The sequence below is a fragment of the Leucoraja erinacea genome, chromosome 17, assembly GCF_028641065.1.
Source record: "Leucoraja erinacea ecotype New England chromosome 17, Leri_hhj_1, whole genome shotgun sequence".
NCBI classification, from domain to species: Eukaryota; Metazoa; Chordata; class Chondrichthyes; order Rajiformes; family Rajidae; genus Leucoraja; species Leucoraja erinaceus.
This window is the reverse complement of record NC_073393.1, coordinates 39,076,838-39,102,258: the sequence shown is the minus strand read 5'-3', so window position 1 is coordinate 39,102,258 and position 25,421 is coordinate 39,076,838. Positions and strand designations below refer to the sequence as shown.

Below are 25,421 nucleotides of genomic sequence, written 5' to 3'. Positions count from 1 at the left end.
AAGATGATGAACAACATTATTTGCAAGTCTTAAAAAGTTTAATTTAAAACTTGCAAAGACTGAACTTTCCTTAATTCAGACAGTTTACCACAGAGTCAATTGCAGCTTGTTTGATCCCAATGTCGTTTGATATTAATGAAATTAATAATCTATGTTAATTGATACAGCACCTGGTTCAGGCTGCAGTATTCAAATGGTATCTTGATGGTGTGAATCGGGATGCAACTAATTATTCTTTTTGGAAGGGAACAAGAGCAGCTTTCAGATCACATGGATAAACCTTAATTTACAAGAACAGATTAAACAATAAAGTTAGCATCAGACTTAAATCGCTCAATTATACACAGGTTCAGGAAGTGCAATATTTGGGTTTAGAGTAATGGCTTGTGTACAAAGAAAGTTAAAGCTGAGTCTGTTTTCTTTATCCATGTAAGTAAATCCCATGGAATTAATTCATATTTTGGCTCAACCAAGCATTTCCTTCTTAATGAATGTTTTTCACACTTTGGGCAGGAAGGACTATACATTTACTTATTAAATGGAGAAATGTAATAGGTAAGAAAATGCTGTCTTGTTATATACAGGAGACTGATAAAGAAAACCATTGATTGCATTTAGAAATTTTAATCCATGGACTAATGAGTTTCGATATCAATGAAATTGTTCTGTATGATTTTGCATCTCACCCAGATATGTGGCCTGGGAAATGAAAAACATCTTATCTTGATATCTCAGTCCAGGAAATGTATTGGACACTTATTAATGACTTGGTTTTCCTTGCAGTTGAAGAGTTCTTCTAACTACAAAGGTGAGAGGTTCCCTATTTCAATTTGCAGAGGTTCAATCTTCCTTTTGTGCATTCACTGCCTACATTCTCCACCTTCTAGGATGTGCATGTTGCAGGCACTAGAACGATGTGTGCAGTGAAATGGAGAATATGTCAGGCTTTTTTTCCACCAACTACCAAATGTGAAGGGATACTCTGTCAGGAAGTGTCAGCGTTTGTCTTGATCTATAACCATGTACTGTGCGACAATGAGGATTACTTCTGTTAAAAATGATCAATGGAGCCACCTGATTGAGTTACAAGGCAATACAAAGTTTTAGTTCTTCAGATATTATCATATGAAGGCCACAGCACTGTCCCATACGCCAGCACCAAAGGTATGAGAATGGAGTGCCATTGATACTTCGATTTTCACAGCTTTTTGACACGAGATGGAACTATTGCAGGGACACATTGTGCAAATGTGTTTTTTGTGAATGTAGGTGACCACTGAAGAATGGCACAGATAAACAACCATGAATGATGCATTAGAAATATTCAGCACTGCACAAAATTCCATACGGAAACACGCTGGTTTCTTGTCCCTAGGGCTTCTTGTGTGTTTCAACTGTCTGAAAGTGGTCTGACATCTTCAAAGGTGGATCGGGGTCATTTGGGTGCTTCCTGTCATGGGTCTGCTCGTTCTTGCCTCTTGTCCACGAGGGGGATTTTAAATGCGTTCCATGCGAAATAATTGGATACATCAATGGATGGTTCAGTTCTACAAAACAAGATGGAACAATGAATGCATGATGGGCTTTAAGGACTCCAATAACCTCCAATCTTAGTTATTGCCACCAAAGTATATTTCAAATATAGAGTACAGCTTGTAAGGTTTGGAGAGGGCACTTTATTTTGCCTCGCTGAGAAGGATTCTAGTATTGGAAATATGTTGCTGGTGGGATTGCTGTGAGAAATATTGTTTCCTTCCAGTCAAATGTAAGCTGGACCTACAGACCACAGAAACATGGTAAGTCTGCTTGTCTAACTATGGGCCAATACTCTCTTACAAATTAAACAGGAGTTGTACTAATGTCATTCAGACAGCGGATTTTCCATTAAATATGCAGTACCTTATCCAATATGAGACTATTTGCAGGCCTGGGACTCAGTTTTGCTAGGTCAGCTAACGATGGAAATCAGTTATTCTGTACCAATCTCTTAAGAAACAGCCTGTTCTTTCTGACTGAAAGAAAGGAACATGCTGTTCAAAATATAATTGCTGTAAACCTCAATCTTGCCGCTTTAATTGATATTCTTTCAAAATAAATTATATTTCTGGATGTCTTAGTAAAGCTCAAGGGTTTAAAAACTGCAAGGCACCATTCTTTATTCAATGACTGGGGATCCAGCCTTTATTTGGCCATGAAGTTTGAATGTGATCAGAGATTTATTCATTGTGAAATGATCAGATTGGGCTGATGTCAAACACCATGTGGTTCCATTGCCAAGGGGTTCGGACAATGGGACTTTGACCCAAAATGTCCACTTTTCTTTTCCCACAGATGCTGTCTGACCTATCGCATGTTTCCAGCACCGTCAGCTTTTATTTCATATTTCCAGCATCTGCACTTTTTTAAGATAGACACAAAATGCTGGAGCAACTCAGTGGGTCAGGCAGCATCTCTGGAGAAAATTGATAGCTGACATTTTGGATTGAGTCCCTTCTTCAGATTGAATTTATAGAAAAAATCAAAATTCTTCATTTAATGCATTTATGTCATTTGTAAATGAAATTAAATCCTTTTCACCTTCAGCAGAAGGTTTCCTTGTGAGGGTTTACGCTCAACAACAATGATGTATTGGAAAAGCACTTTCAATGGAGCAAACCATTGCTTGGAACATCGCAAGGGCTTAGGCAAACATAACTTTACACTAAGACACGTAACAAAAGTTAGGTCAGTAATCAAATATAAGCAACGCTGCATTCTCTTGGGAGAAAAAGAATGAGAGATCTAGCAGATTGCCTCCAATCTCGCAAATTCTCTGGTTAAAGCAGTGACATTAGACTGTATATGTAAGCGGAGTGGGGTTGGACCGAGGTGAAACCTGGTGTTTCTGTCCACTTTGACTAATGTTCAATCATTACATAGGAGGGAAATATTTGAAGTGCGATGCAGATAATATGATTTCCCCTCCCCTCTTGCCAAAATATGACAGGAATTAATGTGAACAACCAGCTTGTGATTACCGCAGATACATTTTACAATATTAGCTCACTAAACCGTGGGAAAAAAAAAAACAGTGCAGCTGTTTCCTCAAAGGGAAAAAAAGTGCATTTTACTGAAACAACGGTTTATTTTCCCTGACACAAAGTGAGTTTGTGCACATTTTTGTTTATGTGCGGAAATAAAAATGACAGCATAGCAGGATGTGGCCCACAGTGTTTATTCTCCACACTGCCATTCGAATCCTCCTGGTTGCCCTGATCACATACGTATCTGTTTATTTAATATTCCCTCCACCACCGTTACAATGGATCGACTGGGCTTATATTCACTGGAATTTAGAAGGATGAGAGGAGATCTTATAGAAACATATCAACATTCTTAAGGGATTGGACAGGCTAGATGCAGGAAAAATGTTCCCCATGTTGGGGGAGTCCAGAACCAGGGGTCACAGTTTAAGAATAAAGGGTAGGCCATTTAAGACTGATGAGCGAAACCTTTTTCACCCAGAGAGTTGTGAATCTGTGGAATTCTCTGCCACAGAAGGCAGTGGAGGCCAATTCACAGGGTGTTTTCAAGACAGAGTTAGATTTAGCTCTTAGGGCTAAGGGAATCAAGGGAATTAAGGGATATGGGGAGAAAGCTGGAACAGGTCACTGATTTAGGATGATCAGCCATGATCATATTGAATGGCGGTGCTGGCTCAAAGGGCCGAATGGCCTACTCCTGCACCTATTTCCTATGTTTCTAACCTTATTTCAACTCTTGATTTGATCTGCGGATCAAGCTTTATTTCTGCAGACATGTGTCCCCCTCCTTTGTGCCTTTCATTATTTACATTGTTTTTAAAAGTATTGTACAAACAACATCAAAATAAATATTTAATGAACGTGGTGGTACTTTATTCAAACAAAATATATTTATATTTTCCAATCTGAATCTAATAACATATCTTTAAAAATGGAAATAAATTTAATGTGATGTGCTGATGATTTGAAAGATGACCATGCACAACCCATGCAAAGATCCACATATCCAGGAATATTACACAACTCCTTTACTGTCACTGGTTCAAAACCCTGGGACTCCGACTAAGAGAAGAGAGGAAAACCTTTGCCACCACGAGTGCCTCCTTAACAAGAGCAGTTAGAGTCTGATAAACAATGGCCAAATCCAAAAACGATTAGATGAATTTTGCTAAGGTTTGCATTCTGCATAAATTTAAAACAATTTACGATCAGAATAGTGGCTTGTCACATGCAAATGTGTCATGTGTGCAGTTTATTTGATTAGTTCCAGAATACTTCTGTTCTCCATACTATTTGAAGGCTTTGGCGCAACATCAGTCAAAATTCTAGTCACATTCATTCCAGAAAATGGTTGCTCTTTAATTTTAGTGGACACAAATCTGATCCCAAATTTGCTTTCTACCTTCTGTCATTTACATCTGAAAGATGCTCATCTTTGCAGCGTTTCCTTTAGGTGTGTCTCACGCAAACTCAGTCTCCACACACCTGCGAATTTGAGAGCACAAAATCTTTCTGGAAACAAGGACTGATTTGAATACATGGAATAGAAGTAGAATGAGGGACAACAAAGGCATAAACAGATGCCTGGGAAAGAGATCAAATTATTTTCCAGGGTACACAAAATTACTGGAGAAACTCAGCGGGTGCAGCAGCATCTATGGAGCAAAGGAAATAGGCGACGTTTCGGGCCGAAACGTCGCCTATTTCCTTCGCTCCATAGATTAGGTACGTTACAAAACCTACCTGAATCGTGGCTGAGCATCTGCCCTACCCCGTGTCCGCGATTTTGGCGCTGTTTAGAGGGGGCGGGTTTAAAACGCGATTTTTACTAGGCTGTTCCAATCGAAAATGTTCAGCCTAGTAAATCATTAACGAAAAATCGCTGAAAGACCCCGTCGCAAAAGGTATTATTAGTTTTTATGGCCTTGTATAATATTTATAGTAGTTTAAAAATCACTCTCTCACTCCGCAACCTCTCGCAGCCCCAGGGTTTTATAAAGCAAACAATTAAAGGTATGTACCTTATTTTTACATTAAATGGGGCTTGTATATAACCCTGTATATAAAGTTTTCTATAGCGAGTAGTTCATTTTGGGCTCTTTATATCCCGCAGTATTTTTCTGGGTATTTGAGGGCACAAATCCAGCGCAATGTGAACGTTCGAAACCAGCGCGTTCACAGGAACCCACTAGAAACCTGATGTAAATTGACTTTAATTTATAGCAAATAAACACTAAATTCCTTCCATTTGGCCTATAAATTGATGTAAATGAGATTTAAAAATCATGTTTTATAGTGAATTATTTGTGAATATTATTTGGACACTTGGGCTATTTAAAAATGTTAATCATTTATTAAGAAATGGATAGATGTTTAGAGCTAGTAATTGAAGTTTGAAATTAGCTACAATTGGGTAACTAACTAATTATATGCTTTAATTTCAGGTCATCCAAGTAAGATTATTTTATATTTGTTTCAGAATGCTTCAATCTATGATAACTGAAAATTTCATTCAGTTCTCTTAATTTTTAAGAAGGTTCTGGGCTTTTGACTGTTCACAATCACAGCTTTTTTGTTATGTCCATAGAAAATCAATAGGGAACAAGATGCTAATTTCCGAGTATGAAAATGGCCATAACTTTTTTTATTACTTGAGATATGAAAGTGAATTAGGTGTCAAATTAAACTTATTGTTATGCTTTATCTGATGGGATAAATTGCAGACTTGATTTTTTAAATCTCAAAATTTTGTAACATTGCTACATAGATGCTGCTGCACCCGCTGAGTTTCTCCAGCAATTTTGTGTACCTTCGATTTTCCAGCATCTGCAGTTCCTTCTTGAACAAATTATTTTCCAGCATCTGATTTACAATATGTCGATTATAGGCCACCTTATTGAACTTTACATTTTAATATCCTTTCATCTGAAATCTTTGTTCTTTTAGTTTGCTTTTTGTTTAGGTTGTATTCTACCTTTAAGTGACACATCACATATACAATCAATAGGTTTCATATTGATTTTGCTCTTCATTTTTACAATCGAGAGGCAAGAGGCAAGAGGCAAGATCAGAGTTAGTGTTCGTCTCAGCCAATCCTCCCCGACACTGACCTGCGGATGAATCATGTGGTTGACTCTCGTCATCAGAATCAGCAAAAACCTCGGCGAGCTCTTGATCGGACATGTCAGTGAGTTCAGTCAGATCCATGAGGTCAAAGTGCACCTCGAGTGACGAGACACTGCTGAGCGGCTCTGTGAATACAAATGCAGACAAGTAGAAGCTTGATATCCAAGGGGACATCAGCAGTCACGCTCCGACTGTTTCTCAATCTATAAAACATGAACTACAAAATGCAAGACCAGTGAGAAAGCTTGTACACTTTTTCCACACCGTTACCCCGAACAGGATGCTGCACAGAATGATAAGTTGCACCGTGCAACAGAAGCTTGTTTTATAAACAGAATCTGCTTGTTACCTTGTAATATTTCACACGACTGTTTTAGAAAGATTGCACTTCAGTGTGGTGGGAGATGTGGAAAAATAATATTCATCTTCCTGCGTCAACTTTCCGCCAGGCTGCTTGTAATAGAACATAGATGGGTGACCCCATATCTTCAGGATAAATGAAGCCTCTCAGCCCATCATGCTCAGTATTTCATGGGGAACGACAAGTGAGGCCGTGTTTGTCAAGAAATGGTTCATCTTGAGGGAATGGCGGATTCGGCGAGAGTGCTTTATGCTAGCCTGGCCCTCACAGATGGCTGTCTGTGGAGTGGTTGTGGGGCTTTGCACTCTTACCACTTCTCCTCTGTCCAGTCACCTAAATCACGATTTTCAGATTCTCTATGGCGACTTTTGTCATGGAACCAAAAATGGGCGGACAGATTGATGAGAGATCATTAATGAGTGGATCCTTCACTCCGGAAAAGATGGAATTAGAACAGTAGAAACAAAAGTTGGACCTGCGATTTGACCTCTCATGCCTGCTCCACCATTCACTGTAATGGCTGATCAATTACTTCTGCACCATTTTCCTGCACTCACCACTCCCACATCTTGGATTTCCTTGATATCTTAAAAAATAAGTCTCGCTTGAATATATTCAAAGGCTGAGCTTCCACATTGCTCTTGGCTAGGGAATTCAAAAGATTAAAAATGAGGAGATTTCTTCTCAATTCTGTTCTGAATTCCAAATTGTTATTATGAAATTAGAGGAAACAAATCCGACACCTTCACGTCCAAGCCCATGAATATTGTACATGCTGCAAGGTGATTTATTATTGTTCTAGACTCAAGCATGTGCAGTTATGTTTTCTTTTTTCCTCACATTTGCCCATCTCTTGAAATGGGGTATTTAAGGTCACATGTTATTTTCTTGGTGGTAGATCTTTCATTTAAGTTGGTGTAGCACTTTGTCTAGCTTGAGTAGACCAGGATAACTGTCCGTTATTGATGCTGAGACGTGGATTGTTTGGCTGGCCATTACATAGTGAGGGAATTGTCACATTAGTAGCAAGAGCTACTACATTACAAAGTGAAGTCCGTTGACTAAGGAAAAGCTATGATGCAGAGGTCGTCCATAAGTGATAGGAGCAGAATTAGGCCAGTTGGCCCATCAAGTCTACTCTGCCATTCAATCTCTCCCTCCTAACCCCATTCTCCTGCCTTCTCCCCTTGGGTAAAGGACAATAAGAAATTAAATAATGTTTTTAGACAATCTTCAGCAGTTTTAGTATAAAATAGAAAATGAATGAAGAACATACCCCAAAAATTAAAATATTATATTAAAGTTTACATAGAAAAATGTAGAATTGTGGAAATGATCACCATTCATTGCTTAAAATGGCAGCAGTCTGTGGAATTATCTGCCTCAGAGGGCAGTGGCGGCAGGTTCTCTGGATGCTTTCAAGAGAGAGCTCTTAAAGAGAGCGGAGTCGGGGGATATGGGGTGAAGGCAGGAACGGGGTACTGATTGAGGATGATCAGCCATGATCACATTGAATGGCGGTGCTGGCTCGAAGGGCCGAATGGCTTACTCCTGCACCTATTGTCTATTGTCAGCGAGACCTGGGTGTCATGGTACACCAGTCATTGAAAGTAGGCATGCAGGTGCAGCAGGCAGTGAAGAAAGCGAATGGTATGTTAGCTTTCATAGCAAAAGGATTTGAGTATAGGAGCAGGGAGGTTCTATTGCAGTTGTACAGGGTCTTGGTGAGACCACACCTGGAGTATTGCGTACTGTTTTGGTCTCCAAATCTGAGGAAGGACATTATTGCCATAGAGGGAGTGCAGAGAAGGTTCACCAGACTGATTCCTGGGATGTCAGGACTGTCTTATGAAGAAAGACTGGATAGACTTGGTTTATACTCTCTAGAATTTAGGAGATTGAGAGGGGATCTTATAGAAACTTACAACATTCTTAAGGGGTTGGACAGGCTAGATGCAGGAAGATTGTTCCCGATGTTGGGGAAGTCCAGGACAAGGGGTCACAGCTTAAGGATAAGGGGGAAATCCTTTAAAACCGAGATGAGAAAAACTTTTTTCACACAGAGAGTGGTGAATCTCTGGAACTCTCTGCCACAGTGGGTAGTTGAGGCCAGTTCATTGGCTATATTTAAGAGGGAGTTAGATGTGGCCCTTGTGGCTAAGGGGATCAGAGGGAATGGAGAGAAGGCAGGTACGGGATACTGAGTTGGATGATCAGCCATGATCATATTGAATGGCGGGGCAGGCTCGAAGGGCCGAATGGCCTACTTCTGCACCTAATTTCTATGTTTCTAAGCTTGTGAAGGGAGGGACTGCAGCTGCTGGCTTACACTGAAGATAGGCACAAAATGCTGGAGTAACTCAGCTGGACAGGCAGCATCTCTGGAGAGAAGGAATGGGTGATGTATGAAGGAAGGAACTGCAGATGCTGGTAGGGTCGCGACACGAAACGCCACCCATTCCTCCTCTCCAGAAATGCTGCCTGTCCCGCTTAATTACTCCAGCATTTTGTGTCCAGCAATGAAGCTTGTAGGGATTTATTTAAGAACAAGAATTGGAATGTATATTTGAGCTATTTGGTTATGATGCCCCGATGATGAAAATGCGACAACGTTTTATGTCCTTTTACATCTATCGACAAAATGAACATTTTGTTTTGGCATTTAACTGTGTAAGGCAAAGATGAAACTTCAAGAGTTTCCAGTGACCATTTTGACCATATATATCATTAAAGTTGACATTTTGTTATGAATGCAGTTTGAAAACACAATGAACGTATCGGATTTTAGAGCTTATGTTTTAACAGCGTTCAACATGTTGGAGAAGACTGTGAGAGCTCAGTTGCTGCGTATATTCAACAATGAAATCAAACGATTTTTGGATATTAAGTGAATCATGGATATATGGGATTAGTGGAGAATATGGTGCTGTTAATGGCTGAATGGACATGAAGGGCTAATTGGCTACTGCTTCAACTCAAACAGTTGAAAAATCACTTAAGCAAAAGATTTCCAGAGCTATGGGAAATGAATAGGAATATTTAAGTCTTGATGATGTGGGTATTATGGACTGTGTAGCTACTTGCACTTGTATAAACCTAGAGCGGACAAAAGGTGAACAGGATAGATGGTTTACTTTTACCAATGTTCCTCTCACTATAAGCCTGGCCAATCAATCTCTGATCGTGTGTTGTTTACAACAGTGAAGAAAGCTATGCTCACAGTTTGGAAAAGTGAGTAAAGGATGCAATGCCCCAACTCATATACAATGTAAAAGAGCCTTCATTAATATTTTGCATTGGAACCGGAAAGACACTGCAAGACATTTGGACATTTGATTCCTCTTACAATGAATCAGATTCAAGATATAATGGCAATGTTTCAGGTGCATAGAACATGTTGGTTAATATATGACAGTAGTTAATACTTACGTCTTCTTTCCACCACCTGCAGTAATCCTGATGTGGAAATTGGGATTCCATCCTCATTCACGGGGGGGGGATGTGAGATTCGGACTGTCCGCAATCCTTTGGCTTCTTTGGACTCTGTTTATATTTGTCATACTCTCCTAAATTGGGGGTGAAATATGCATTAATTTATTTATTTTTGGTCATAAAAAATAATTTTGAGGACAATTAAAAATAATTTTAAGGGAGAGGGGGGAGAACAAAGGTGGACCTGGAACAGGGTACTTTGTAACTTTGGCTGCGCCCTTTTCGTGGCGACTATTTGCATACCTTGGGTGCACAAGCAAAGAATTTCACTGTGTCTTGTCACATGTGGCAATAAAGAAATCAATTCAATAATTCATCCGTCACTCAAACAGTTAATTCTGTTATTACTGTTTCACCAAGTGTTAATATTTATCATATTTTATTAATGTTAAAAATATTCATTGAATTCATTGATATATTCCTATCTAAGACAGACACACACTCAAATGTACCAGTTTCATTACATTTGGGTGTGTTTGCCTGTGTCTGGTACCGGCCGAGGAAAGTCTTCACACAATATAGTTATTGGCAGCATACGGCAAAATGAATTTTCAATAGGTTAAAATTAGCATTTGTGATGAAAGCAAACCTTTAATGCTTTGGGTCATTGCTTTGCAAGACGGACAGCAGACTCCGGCACCCACACATGCAGAGTTAAACACAAAAATAAGTTAACTGCTGTCAATGACATCCTGCTTCTCAACATGATGCACTGCTGCAGTCTGCAATGCAAGCAACGGGCAATGTTTGTGCACATTTCATGCAAGAGAAACAGCAAAATACTAAGCTTTGTTTGATCAGTTGTAATTGAGTTTTTAAACAGAATATTAATTCACAATCACTATTCGTCTTTGTGCTCCTGCAAAGTTAATGTTACATCTAAAGTTCCATCTTAACTTTAAAAAAATTCTAATTCAAAACAAGTTTATTCATGTTACATCATCACTTATTTCAGTCCTGTGCATAAGACCAAAACTATACTTTGTTTTTTGTACAATGAACAAAAGATGATTTATGATCCCAGTTACTTCCCAATTTGCTGTCCATGAAGTTACTCGGTTTGAGACCCGTATCGTTCCTTGATTCCGCAAGTCTCCTTTGGCTGGAAATATATTCAAAGTCTTGTTGAGATTGAGAAAATCAGTGCCTGGTGCACCCTAATCTTGGTGGGAAATATAATCAAGGTCGCCTCTTCTCGCTATTCACAAAGTCTGGCCTGAAATATATTGGCATGTGTAGTGCACACACAGTTACATTGTTCACAAATGTGCCTGCAATTATAGAGGGCAAGTATAAGTTAAAAGATAAGAATTTTGGAAAAGGAAAGAAGTGACAGGAGCAGAATTATGTCATTCGGCCCATCAAGTCTATCTCTGCCACTCAATCTTGGCTGATCTATCTTTCCCTCTTTAGCTCATTCTCCTGCCTTCTCCCCATAACCCCTGACACCCGTACTAATCAAGAATCTGTATATCTCTGCCCTAAAAGAATCCATTAGCTTGGCCTCCAGTCTTCTGTGGCAATGAATTCCACAGATTCGCCACCCGATTAGTACGGGTGTCAGGGATTATGGAGAGAAGGCAGGAGAATGGGTTAAAGAGGGAAAGATAGATCAACCCTGATTGAGTGGTGGAGTAGACTTGATGGGCCGAATGGCCTAATTCTGCCCCGATAACATGAACTTTTCTTTGCTTCCAAAACTCTTATCTTTTAAATTATACTCAGATTCACCACCCTCCGACTGAAGAAATTCCTCCTCATCTCCTTCCTAAAGGAACGTCCTTTAATTCTGAGGCTATGACCTATGGTCCTAGAATCTCCCAAAAAATGGGAAAGTGTAATTGCATCCATGTTCCTGTGGGTATGAGTGCAGTGTTTGTGGGAAAAATAGAGGGCTCATAAATCTCATTGTGCAAATTATGAGTATAAAGCAACTGTTGGTGAACTTGTCCCTGTCTGATATGGGACAATTAATTTCTCAGCCAGTATTCATTAAATATTGATAACTGCTTTGGCAGGGAGAGCAAAATGATATATTGCCAAAATTATACAACATGGCATGAAGAAAACGATCAAACTGAATCTTCACCTATTTCAGTGATGATACATTCAATAAAAGATTCCATAAGATTCACGGGGGTTTTCATTTAAGATAAAGAAAAATAAACAAAATCCACCAAACAAATCAAAAAAGCAGCATTTATAAAATACTAAAAAGTCAAACTCATTTTCTTTGCGATAATAATTCTATTGGAAATTAAGATTCATCGGATGTTATTAATGCTGAATTCTGCTGTCATGCGCAAACATTTCCTTCAAGAGTGACTAAAAGCATAAGATTAAACAACTACAGTGGCTGATCATTCACCTCTAACAAATCAGGCTGCGCTTATGGTCTGTATGGTGGGGTAAAGGTTTAGTTTAGTTTAGTGATACAGCACGGAAACAGGCCCATCGTCCCACTCAGTCCACACCGACCAGCGATCCCCGCACAGTAACACTACCCTACACAAACTAGGGAGAATTTACACTCCTACCAAGCCAATTTACCTGCAAACCTGTACGTCTTTGGAGTGTGGGAGGGAACCAAAGATCTTGGGGGAAAAAATCCATGCGGTCACAGGGAGAACGTACAAACTACGTAGCGTCAGCACCCGTAGTCGGGATCGAACCCGCATCTCCGGCAGCAACTCTACCGCTGTGCCACGGTAAAATGAAAAACATGCTTGCAGCAGCATCACAGGCACAAAGGCACAAAACATAAATGATACATACATTACACAGAATTCTGTATGGTAGCATAAAGAAAGAAGACTGCAAAAAAGCAAGACATCAGCGGCAAACGCAATTACATTTGTCCAAGTATAACAACTCTGAGCTTGCTTCAGATTTTAATGAAACTATCATCAGGGTAAGTAAAACCAGATTCCTTGAAAAGCATATCATCCTGAACATAATCCGGTCACATCTGGTTATTTATTTGTTAAATCTAGAACTTTGTGATAGTAAATACTGCAAATGTACATAAGGTTTGACAGCATTTCTGTAAAGATAAGACGCATGTAGACATTTTTATTTTTGCTCGTTATGAAATTAAATCAGATAATTTTGATGGTATGGAGAGACTTTTATACTGGTGTTATTTAATAATATTATATATGAACACCAGGCTTGTGTAAGTATGCATTAATGGAGTTTTTGTTTCCCTGTTGTACAGTCATCATGTTTTTTCAAATGACACACTTTGCTTATCCAAGGCCAGATGTTGAGAGCTGGGATAATAATGGAATTTAAAGATGGCTAGATTTCTAATCCTGGTTATGAGTTCTGTTTTTGCAATTCTCCACATGAGCACACACTTAAAGTCATTGACCTTGAACAGATCAAGTTGTGTTATTGTCAGAAGCCCAACCACAGGTAAAGGAAAAATGAAAATCATGCTTGAAGCAGCATCACAAAAACAAAACCACACGTAAATGACTCAAAATTCTGTAAGTCGGCAAAAGGAGAGATAACGGCAAAAGCCAAAACATTAGCGCAAAATCACTAATTTTTAAAAAAACCCAAGTCCATAGTGTTCTGTTGTCGAGGTAGGTTGAGGGTTGTGAAAGTTTGTTCAAGAACTTTTCCGTTGTAGGAAAGTAACAATAATTCTCGGCAGAAATGCCTGGATTTTCTGGGTTGATCGCTGGCGTACAATGTCTGCCAGCAGCCATCACAGCTGTGGATCAGAGTGCAAGAAATGGCAACAATCTAGCCCAGTAGTCTGTCCTCCCATGGATTACTGGGATGGCTGAGATGCCACATTCGAGTGTTGCAGTGAACCGATGTGGCAAGAAATCTAGCACCTTTTCAAAGTCATAACGGGTTTGCCCTTCCATCCTTGTGCCCACTGAATGTCCTTACTGCCTTCTGCCAGCCAGGCCTGGCTTTTTCCAACCCTGCTTAAATATCGCTGTTCAAATGCGACTTCCAGGACAACAACTTCAAAGTTGCCCCAAAACTATTGGTGCACTGAACGTCCGCTGCATTCCAACAGCTATGCCATTGGCCTTGACGAAGAACTATGGGGAAGGCTAATTCAGTAAAAGCTTTAAGGGAATGTGGGTTTAATTATCATGGATATGCCTTGCAATTACCTCCTGTCGAAATCTAGTTGGAAATATTTATTTGGTTTAAATGTCTTAATTTTGTTTAAAATGGGAAGTGCAAGAAATACTAAGTAAGTAATGCCCCTGTCCCACTTAGGAAACCTGAACAGAAACCTCTATAGACTTTGCGCCCCCACCAAAGGTTTCCGTGCGGTTCCCGGAGGTTGCAGGTGGTTGCCGGAGGTTGCAGGTAGTGGAAGCAGGTAGGGAGACTGACAAAAATCTCCGGGAACCGCACGGAAACCTTGGGTGGGGCACAAAGTCTCCAGAGGTTTCCGTTCAGGTTTCCTAAGTGGGACAGGGGCATAAGGCAGCTCTGCGGTGATAAGAACACGAAACATATCAGTTTGAGGATTACTCATCAGGTTGCTAATATGACACCCCCACTAAATTTCCCTTTCTTTTTAATTAAATCTGTCTTTGAGCAAAGGACTGCATAAGTGTGATAGTTCATGTTGGCATCCGAGTTGGCTGTGTGGTTTTCATCAAGGATGCTATTAGTCTATTGTAATTGTCCACTCGTTACACTGACATTGCATTGAACTATTCATGTCTATTCCGCAATTATTGTGAAGTTATATACAACACAGGAACTGGACCTTTGTCCCCACAATGTCTGTGCCGAACATGATGCCAAAACCAACTCTTATCTACCTGTTTGCAATCCATGTCTCTCCATTCCCTGTATATCCATGTGCCGTTCCAAAACGTTACTATTGCATCTGCTTCCACCACCACCCCCGGCAGCATGTTCCTGGCACCTATCACACTCTGTAAAAAAAACTTGCCCCCGCACATGTTCCATAAACTTTGCCCATCTCACCTCAAGTGCGACTGCACTTCCTGAGGAAACTAAAACAGGCCTCACTCCCCACCAATATCCTCAGGACTTTCTACAGGGGTACGGTGGAGTCTGTACTCACGTACTGCATAAATACGTGGTACTGCACCTGCAACTGCTCGGACAGGAAGGCTCTGCAGAGGGTAGTGAGGGGAGCAGAGAGGATCATTGGCGTCTCCCTACCCTCGGTACAAGAACTGTTCCAGAGCCGCTGTCTGAAAAAAGCTCAGAGAAATGCTAAGGACAAACTGCACCCCCTCCACATACACCTGGATCTCCTGCCATCAGGCAAGAGATATCGAAGCATCAAAGCCCGGACTACAAGACTGCTAAACAGCTTCCTACCACAGGCTGTGAGGCTGCTAAACAGTCACTCTGTACTCACAGTCACTTGATTCTGTGGCTGGCACGGACACTTTAATAACTGGCACTGGCCACTCAAATCAGCTGCCCCGGACATTTTGTATGATTGGTTTACTGTATTTTAACATTGTGTTTTTACCTGCTTTTAACTATTTATACTGTTCCATCAGGGACTGGATTGTTTTTAGTGTTATTATGTGTGAAATGTTTTAAATTTCATGTGCGATGCTCCGCTATTCACTGGGAAACGTCTTTTCATTTTGCACTGTACAACTGTTGCTTGCAAGATGACAATAAAGGTTGATTGATCAAAGATATGATATTTATAACCTGGGAAAAAGGTTCTGACTGTCTACCCTATCTATGCCTCTCATAACTGTATATATTTCTATTAGGTCCCCCCTCAACCTCCAGCATTCTGGATAAAAAACCTAGGTCTGTCCAAATCTCCTTGCAAGTTAATGCCTTCTAATCTAGGTATCATTCTGCTAAACCTCCTCTTTACTCTTCCCAAAGCCTCCACATCCTTCCTGTATTGGGGAGATGAGAACTGTACGCAATACTCTAAATGCTGCCGAACCACGGTGCTATAATTCTGCATCTGACTCTTATATTTAATGCTTCAACCAGTGAAGGCAAGCAAACCTTATGCCTTCTTTACCACTCTTTACTTTAGACTTCAGAGATACAGCGTGGAAACGGGCCCTTTGGCCCACCGTCACGCCAACCAGCGATCACCCCCATACACTAGCACGGTCCTACAAACTAGGGACAATTTACAATTTTTAACAAAGCCAATTAACCTGCAAACCTGCATGTTTTTGGAGCGTGGGAGCAAATCGGTGACTATGTTGAAGACTTCGGGAAAATTGGACACCGAATAGTGGAGACTGGAGACGACCTCCTTCGATCTCCTTTGACTATGTTGAAGACTATCTATGATTACCTTCGACTTCCCTCGATTACCTTTGATTGCCTTACGTACGAATAACACACCGACCTACCACGACCTACGTCGACTAAAAAAGTATCGATTTTTTCCATGGCGACCTTTTTTTACTTGCTGGCTTTTTTCAGCATGCTAAAAAATTACTGCGACCTAGCTGAGGCCTAGAGTACGCGGGGACTACTCTCGAGCATGAAGTAGAGTTACAAAGACCTCCTAGGACCTCGTGTCGACCATGCTGCGAGTGTGAGTCGAGGGCAAAGTCTTCTAAACTCACCAATTAGGTCACTGCAGTGGGACAGGAGGCCCTTTAGTACAAACAGCACCTGTAGCCAGGATCAAGCCTGGGGCTCTGGGGCTGGGGCTCTGTCTCCTTCTTGCGTGTGGCGTGCACAGCCTAAAGTTGTAAGACAACTTGTTCTGTTTGATCTTCTGTTTGTGCACGCCAGGTTGATTGCATTCGTCGAAACAGGGTGGACCACGTGAAGGTTGCAATCTCCCCCCCTCTGGTGCTGTAAGGCAACAACTCTTCCCCTGCCCCCTGTCAGTGTAATGGAGGTGCCACTCTATCTACTGGTGTTTCAGGGAGTTATGGATTTGGGCCCCAAGATCCCTCTATACATCAATGCTGTTAAGGGTCTTGCAATTATTTGTATATTTTCCCCTTACATTCGACCTCCGAAGGTGCAATACCTCGCACTTGCTCACACTGAACTCCATCTGCCTTTCTCCGCCCGTTTCTGTGGCTGATCTACACCCCGTTGTATATTTTCAAAGCCTTCTTCACAGTCCACGAGTCCAGCAATCTTAGAGCCTTCTGCAAACCAAATCATCTACGCTTATGTCCAAGTCAGATATAAATATCACAAACAACAGTGGTCCTAGCACAGACCCCTCCACTGGTCACACACCTCCAGCCTGAATATCGTCCTTCCACCGCAACCCTGCAAATATCTTCTGGAGGCTACATTGGTTCAGTCCTGGTAACCACAATATGGAAAGGATATGGTAGTACAGTAACAAACACTCGGACGTTGTCACTCCCATTGTCTTTCTGCATGATAGAAATCAGGTTTCCTTTGATTTATTGACTAATTACTACTCCAACCTCAACCTGTTCCCCTGCAAGCCAGGGCCCACAGTGGCACCACATTAGGATGCTGCGTGGAATTTTCAGTTCCCACTGTGACTGCATGGGCTTCCTTTGAGCATCTGGCTTCCACATCCCAATCTAGAAGCAGTTTGGCAGATTAATTGTACAAAGTACTGATAGACTGTGGGAGGTAGTTGATGAAAATGTGGGGATGAATGGAATTAGTGTAGATAGGTGTACATTCAGTGGGCTCTATAGACAGAGGCAATCGATAAGCATTGCCTAGGTATGTTACAAAACCTACCTGAATCGTGGCTGAGCATCTGCCCTACCCCGTGTGCGCGATTTTGCCGCTGTTTAGAGGGGGCGGGTTTAAAACACGATTTTTACTAGGCTGTTGCAATCGAAAATGTTCAGCCTAGTAAATCATTAATGGAAAATCGCTGAAAGACCCTGTCGCAAAAGGTATTATTAGTTTTTATGGCCTTGTATAATAGTTATAGTAGTTTAAAAATCACTCTCTCAACCCGCAACCTCTTGCAGCCCCAGGGTTTTATAAAGCAAACAATTAAAGGTATGTACCTTATTTTTACATTAAATGGGGCTTGTATATAACCCTGTATATGAAAGTGAATTAAGTGTCAAATTAAACTTATTGTTATGCTTTATCTGATGGGATAAATTGCAGACTTGATTTTTTAAATCTCAAAATTTTGTAACATTGCTACATTGCCTCTGTGCAGGATTGACCTAGTAACAATCCACTAAGAAGCTAATTGCTGGGAATTCCATACTTTGTTGGTCAGCTGTCCATTCCTTGCTCCATAATAAATAATCATTTTATATTTCTTCCACACAACTTAAATGTTTCAACTAGAGAATGAATTTGTGATAATGATGTCGTATATCATAGCATAACTGCAGAGGACAATGGGTAATTCACTCGCCACAGAAGTGGATCTGCAATCACATATTATAATCATTTCATTCTTTTAAATCCCTACTCCTACAGCAACATTTCTTAGTTTAACTCTGCTCACATTATTCCCTTTATCATGTATCCACAATCAGTGAATGGCTCAATTCAATGAAATATTAACCCAAGCCTTAAGAATGATCTCATTGGTGTAATATGCTTGCTGAAACAAATCTACTTAGAAATGGCTTGTGATGTCCGAGTGAAGTAGATGACCAAGTCCATTAACTTGCAGCAGGTATTTTACCACCAATCATTATACAAGGGGCACTGGCACATGCAGGGCACTCAATAAACTGAAGGCCCATATCCCTACACTTATTCTCCTTTCTGACCTCAAATCCATTTCCAGCCTGGATTTAAATCCAGTGCATATATACCAAAGATGTATTTTGAATCATGTCTACAGTAATTCATTTTCTCCAAATAGGCCTGACATTCATAATTTGTGCTTCAATCAAGTTATAATACATTTAATTCAATTAAACTCATTCGATCAGTACTGCTCTAACATTCAACCACATTGTAAAATGTATTTTGATGATTTGAAAAGTGTCCCTTAATCTTATTAGCCTGACTTACTTTGAATATAGTGGTTTTAGCTGATATAAATTAATCCTATTCGTGATACCCTTAATGTTTGAAAAAGCAAATTTATTTAAAGTATTAAATATTTATAACCGATAGCCCATTTCCAGTAATCTTTCAATAATGCATTTAATCATGTCTTGCAAATACCCGAATGTGAAAGATGTGTTTATTACTTTCCAAATTCCAGTGCGTTACCTCAGAATTATATCCCAACACTTTGCCTTTTCGGCCCATAATGTTTTCAATCAAAATATATTTTAATGGCAATAAGGAAGAGGTCAAGAGAGATGCTGAAAGTGACGAGCCTCTACTGGAGCGCTGAAATCCAGCCTACAATTCATCTGCATTTTGATGAATAATTTAAGGTAATAACCAGAAGCTTCTCGTGATAACTTGCGAAGACTGACAGAAGCTCGGATCACGCAGTTTATCTTTTACTGTCAGCTTTGGCCAAGTAGTATCCAACTGGGAGAATGACCAAGGAAATTACTGACAAATATTAGTGGCAGAAGAACAATTATAAATAAGACTTTTTCTAATGCTTCTTTCAAATTGATTCCAAAAATGTGATACACCACTTAGCACACTTGACTTTATGAAACATTTCATATATGCTGTCATATTGTAAGATACAGCACTTTTGGTTACAATTATTGTTTGGCTGGTAAATAACTATTGTGTTTGATATTACAGCCAAACACAAAAGGGGCCACAGTTTAAGAATAAGGGATTAGCCATTTAGAACGGAGACAAGGAAACACTTTTTCTCACAGAGAGTGGTGAGTCTGTGGAATTCTCTGCCTCAGAGGGCGGTGGAGGCAGGTTCTCTGGATGCTTTCAAGAGAGAGCTAGATAGGGCTCTTAAAAATAGCAGTCAGTGGATATCGGGAGAAGGCAGGAACAGGGTATTGATTGGGGGTGATCAGCCATGATCACATTGAATGGCGGTGATGGCTCGAAGGGCCGAATGGCCTACTCTGCATCTATTGGCTATTGTCTAAAAGCAATACATTTCAGACCCACATCCCATTATCAACAAAGTATTAGTTAATTTTACTGTACTATATTTCTTAATAAACCACAATTTGTATTATCTTAGCCTAAAGGCTTCACAAGCCTTTTGAAGAAGGGTCTCGACCCAAAACCTCACCCATTCCTTCTCTCCAGAGATGCTGCCTGTTCCGCTGAGTTACTCCAGCATTTTGTGTCCAATTTAGGCTGCACTGCATGGTTTAACGAAGGTGTTTAACCTAATGTTGCCTCATTCATTATTTGGAATTCCAGCAACAACTCAAGCTACCAAATGAATTCAGTCCAATCTTGCCGGTGAGGTCAGGTTGAGGTACTCATTTTCTACAGGACTTGCTTGGACCAGCAGGGATGAATGCTTACAGTGCTGTGAAGTAAAATTCTCCCTTTATATTTTCACAGAGCTTGATTTATATGAATCTATAGAATATGATAGATACTTATTTCTATTGAAAGCGCTGAATAAATCAAGTTGCCCTGACTTCCCTTCCTGATACCGCGGGTCTACATATATATATATATTCCTTGCATATCAGTTGCTCCCGTGAGAGTCAATGCATTATTTCTCCTCTCTGCCATGATGTGCAATAGAGGGACCTGATTAAACCCAGTCTTCCCTCACTTTCCCTGCTGCTGCGATTAACATTACTCTACAGCGATGCCCTATTGACAACGTGTTTTCCTTCTGTAGGTCCTACTGTAGAGATAATAGGTTAAAATGCAACTAATAATTTAGCAAGTGCGCTAGTCAGGCAGAAAAGAGATCTCGGAAAAGGTTTGTACTCATTATGGTTTTTATTGCTTAAAAGGGGAAACAATTAGCCTTAAGTTGTTGCTTCTGACTTCAAAGGATGGAAAAAATAAATCTGTAGGATAAATAGCACTTGCTCGGTTCCTGAAATGCACCTGCCTGGAAACGAGTAAAAATAGAAATGTGTTCAGCTGGCGCGCCCCATCTGGTTAAACAAGTCTGAGCTATTCGTATTCGTAGCTCACGTGAAAAGGAACAAAGTACAAAGTGGTGTCCCCAGCTTCACGGAGAGGGAAAGAATGCGAATCAGGATAACATATCCCCCTCCCCTCACCCACTGGTTTTGTGATTCTGTCAAATATCAATGCGGTTTTTGAACAAAAACAATATATTTTAACCCGCATTAAACATGAAATTAAACACGAAGATACAAGGCAAACGGCGTACAACGCGTACATACTTCTCCAAGGCGTATCAGTTCCAAATTGTGGGAAATCAGTAGTAAAATGGATGGTTCAATATGTAGATGGTTTCGGATGAATTTTCTCTGCTTGAAAAAATAAATCTTACACAATATGGATGATCTTGATATTTTGAATTTAATATTGAACGTAATGTCAGACAAGGAATGTAGAGAGAGTAAGTTTACGATAGTTTGTAGCTGATGGACAGATATATCCTCCCTACATCCAGGTCGCATTATCCATCACTTCAACTATTTCACAAATACACACATTCATCATGAATCTAAAACAAATCAATTACAGAAATAAGGCATGATGTACAAAGTGCAGATTGTAAGAATCCTTGAGTTGCAACGGGTTAAATTCTGTAAAATTCTCTAAGATTTCGCTTACCCTGAGCTACTGCCCCTCCTTGTTTCTCCATCCAGACAGTTTGAATCGATTCCGCCTTCCCGCAAACTCCACACCATCAGAGGGGAAGAGAAAAAGGTGGAGAGAGGTGAACGTGTAAAAAGAAACGGCCCGTAGCGCCAGAAATTAACACCGCCTTGCTTTCAAAGCCGGCATCTCATTTCAAAAAAACCTGAGCATTGCACCAGCACTCACTCAAAAACAATGCGATGCAAAGATATCACATTGCAAATTGGGAGATTACAGTGCAAAGTAAGCATTGCATTGCAAATGAGGATACGAGACTGCACCGTCTGGCAGACAGCCCAGACTGGAAACTATGTGGGGTGTACCATTCAGCACGCTATCTCATTCAATGGCTCCATGAATCAGCACATAATCCGTAATCACATTCTCAAAAAAAAAACCAGAGCTACTTTAATTATGCAGCGCCGAGGCGGAGAGTAGCAGAGAGGGAGAGAGAGAGAGAGAGAAAAAAAAATGTTTATCCAGCAGACTTTCAACAGAAAACTAAAAAGCTACCTCAATAATCCATGTGGACTACACCATCTTTCGGTGTATTGTCCCACGGGGATTTTTTTTGTTAAAAAACGTCTCTCCAGTGTTTTTGACAGTTTTCTCCGACTGAAATATTTAAATGGAGCATGTGAGCCGAGGTCAGCTCTTTATTCACCGTTAAAACTCACCGCGGCAAAGAAAACATTAATAAAAGAGAAATATTGACCATCTATTAAGGTCGGTGCTATAACGTTGAAGGAGTGGGAGAGAGAGAGAGAGAGATGGTGAGAGGGCGGAGAAAATGTAGAATGCAACACTTTTTTTGTGAAATGTGAGATAAGTGTTTGGTTTACCCATAATGAATAGACCCGCCTGCTCTATATTTGGCCTGGTACACGGACATATTTAGATATAAGCCAGCTGTTGAGCCAAAGGTACATAGATAGATAGATACTTTATTGTCACGTGTACCATGAAGGTACAGTGGAATTCTTTGTTTTTGGATACACAGCACGCAAACGAGTCGCCACAAGGCGCAGACAAAGTTACAAAGTACTATCCTTCAAATATTCTTGGTCCCTTCCCCCACCACGGGTCCCACATCCAAGAAATGAACGGCCCAAAGGAGAAATAAATGAGCCATTATTATTAAAATCTGTGCTGGGGTTTCCTGCGTTTAGACTTTAATCAAAATAAGTAAGTGTGAAAATACAAGTGACTTTGCAAGTATTTTCAATGCTTATTTATTTAGCATAGTAAAACATGCCAACTTTTGAGGAGCAGTAGAAAATAACATTTGACATGGACTCTGCATAATCGGGCAGATGAACCAAACAAGGCCGAGGGGATGAGGTTTTGGGTGCACACATACCAAAGGGGTTAGGAACAGACAAGAGAGATTTAGGGACATAATTCCAAAACTTAGGTCATGGCAGCTGAAGGCACAGCTGTTAATGGGGTGTCCGAATTAGCTATTGAGGGGAATGGGTTAATCCACAGAGGGATTTGATGACGAGGATATGTATTTTAAAAATTAAGCATTGTTTAATTATGAGTTAATTTAGGTCAGAAAACACGTGAGTGATAAGTGAAGAGGGTTTGGTGTGAACAGGGACTTGGTGTGGGGCAGAAGTTTTAAGGCACCAAGCTTCGGCCAAATGGATCTAGCAATTGAAAGCTCTGGAATTGTCAAGTTTCGAGGTGAGAAGACCTGGTCCTGAGTTCCTATAATTTTTCCCATACCAGACAGTAGCCAACTATTGCTATAAATGTAGCAATCCCAAACATGGTATTGTTCAGTGTGACAATGAAACGCTAAATATTGATAAATAACAGAGCGCAAACGTAAACAATTTTTTGACAGCCCCACTAAATCTGAAAAAAAAAAATCTGATTTTGGTGAAAGGTCTGAGCAAGTCATCAGTATCTGGGTAAAGAACTGGGCCGGGCTAATAAACCATGACTTGGCTGAAACAAACCTAAATTTGAATGTTTTATCAGAAATAGACACCAATGGTGACCCAAACTCATCAAAAATGGTAAAATGCCACTGGACTCAGATCCATGGGCCATGCTCTAGAATAAACGGAGACCAGGGTAAAAACAATGGATATTACAGATGGAAATATACACTCTAATTGATTGTGTAAGGAAAATAATTGAGAATATTGGAATAGCTCAGCAGATCAAGCAGCATCTGAGGAGGTGATAATGCAGATATGTTCATGACAATGTATATCCCTCCTCTCCTCACTTTCATATTTCATTTCACAAATGTCACAACGGTATTATTGCAGAGATAGTTTCCCATTGTTCCATTGGTGTTTGAAATATAACACTTCAGAGTAAAGGTTAATGAAATGAGTGTTTTCAATGGCAAATGTGTTAATCAAATGAGGTATTAATATATTATATATGTGCAGGAAGGAACTGTAGATGCTGGTTTAAACCGAAGAAAGATACAAAAAGCTGGAGTAACTCAATGGAGAGAAGGAATGGGTGACGTGTGTAGGAAGGAATGGGTGACCTTTCGGGTTAAGACCCTTCTTCAGACAGTCTGAAGAAGGGTCTCGACCCGAAATGTCACCCATTTTTTTTTTCAGAGATGCTGTCTGGCCCGCTGAGTTACTCCAGCATGTTTTGTCTATCTGAGGCACTAGATAGCCGTGCAAAGTTGGAATCAAACATGAAACTTAGATTAAACTTTAAATATATATTTTCCTACCAAATGTATGACAAACATTTCAATTCATTTCTTACATCTTTTTATTGATTTTATTCCATCTTCTAATCATCAAGCTGACTTGTTTGCTTGGGTCATGTTAGACTATTCTCATGTAAAATAACGTTCATAAATAATAAATAGATAAGGTATAATTTATCAAAAGAAAATGAAAAATATCACTTTTATTTTATGTCCTGTCATATGTCTTCTGGGCTGCTTGTCCTAGGGACCAACCTTTTATTGCTGAAAGCTAAAGAGCCATCTCAGGGCCACAGCAAACACAGTTTAGATTCAAGTAAGACGTCCAATGATATTATTAATGGGAGAACCAGGCATTTGCACTGATCTCCTAGCCACCAATTTATTCCTTAGAGTTAGAAATCAAATCTAAGGAATAATTTCCTTTCCTTGCACAAATTTCGTTGTGCAAGGAGATAAACATTTCCTTGCACAAATTGGCTGCACGATAGTCGAATACTTGGTTACCTTGCGAATGTATTTGTTAATCTTGAGAAGATTAAAAGACATCAGAGAAAGTACTTTTTTGATCATTTCAAAATCACATCAATACCATTTTTTGAAAGGTATTTATTTGTAATGATCGCTTGCAACAGCAAAACTGCCAATAATGAAGAATGGACCATACTGTAATCTCACAATTACGATCAGAAAGAAGGCCAGGAACTTCTAAAGCCATACCTCCAAATTCAAGAACAGTTTCCTCCCAGCAACGATCAGGCTCGTGAGCTTTGCGCACACTAACCACGACCTCAGCCAATAGCATCCAAAATAGGTGGACTTTGTTTCGGTTGCACTACGAACTTCAATTTTGCACTATTATGGTCTGGTTACCCAATATGATGTATTATTAATTCATTTTATTATTGATTATTGTATGTTTATTTGTGTGTTATTGCATTAATGGGACATTAAAGCTGCAGCAAGTAAGAATTTAATTATTCCATTGTTAGTATATATATATAAATTAATCACTCAACTTGATTATTGACAATTCTTGATTATGGTAAACTCATGTTCCATTCCTTGTAGATAAATACATCCTTCCTCAGATATATTTCTC

General features: G+C 40.0%; 1 protein-coding gene across 1 annotated transcript; it reads right to left on the bottom strand.

Moving 5' to 3' along the window:
• Nucleotides 1-963: 963 nt before the first annotated feature.
• dbndd1 (dysbindin domain containing 1) lies at nucleotides 964-21,631 on the bottom strand. The gene is given in 5 exon segments (XM_055649070.1): nucleotides 964-1,547; nucleotides 6,134-6,274; nucleotides 9,940-10,006; nucleotides 10,009-10,076; nucleotides 21,601-21,631. Coding segments are annotated over 5 exon segments (483 nt in total). The 3' UTR covers nucleotides 964-1,371.
• Nucleotides 21,632-25,421: the final 3,790 nt, after the last annotated feature.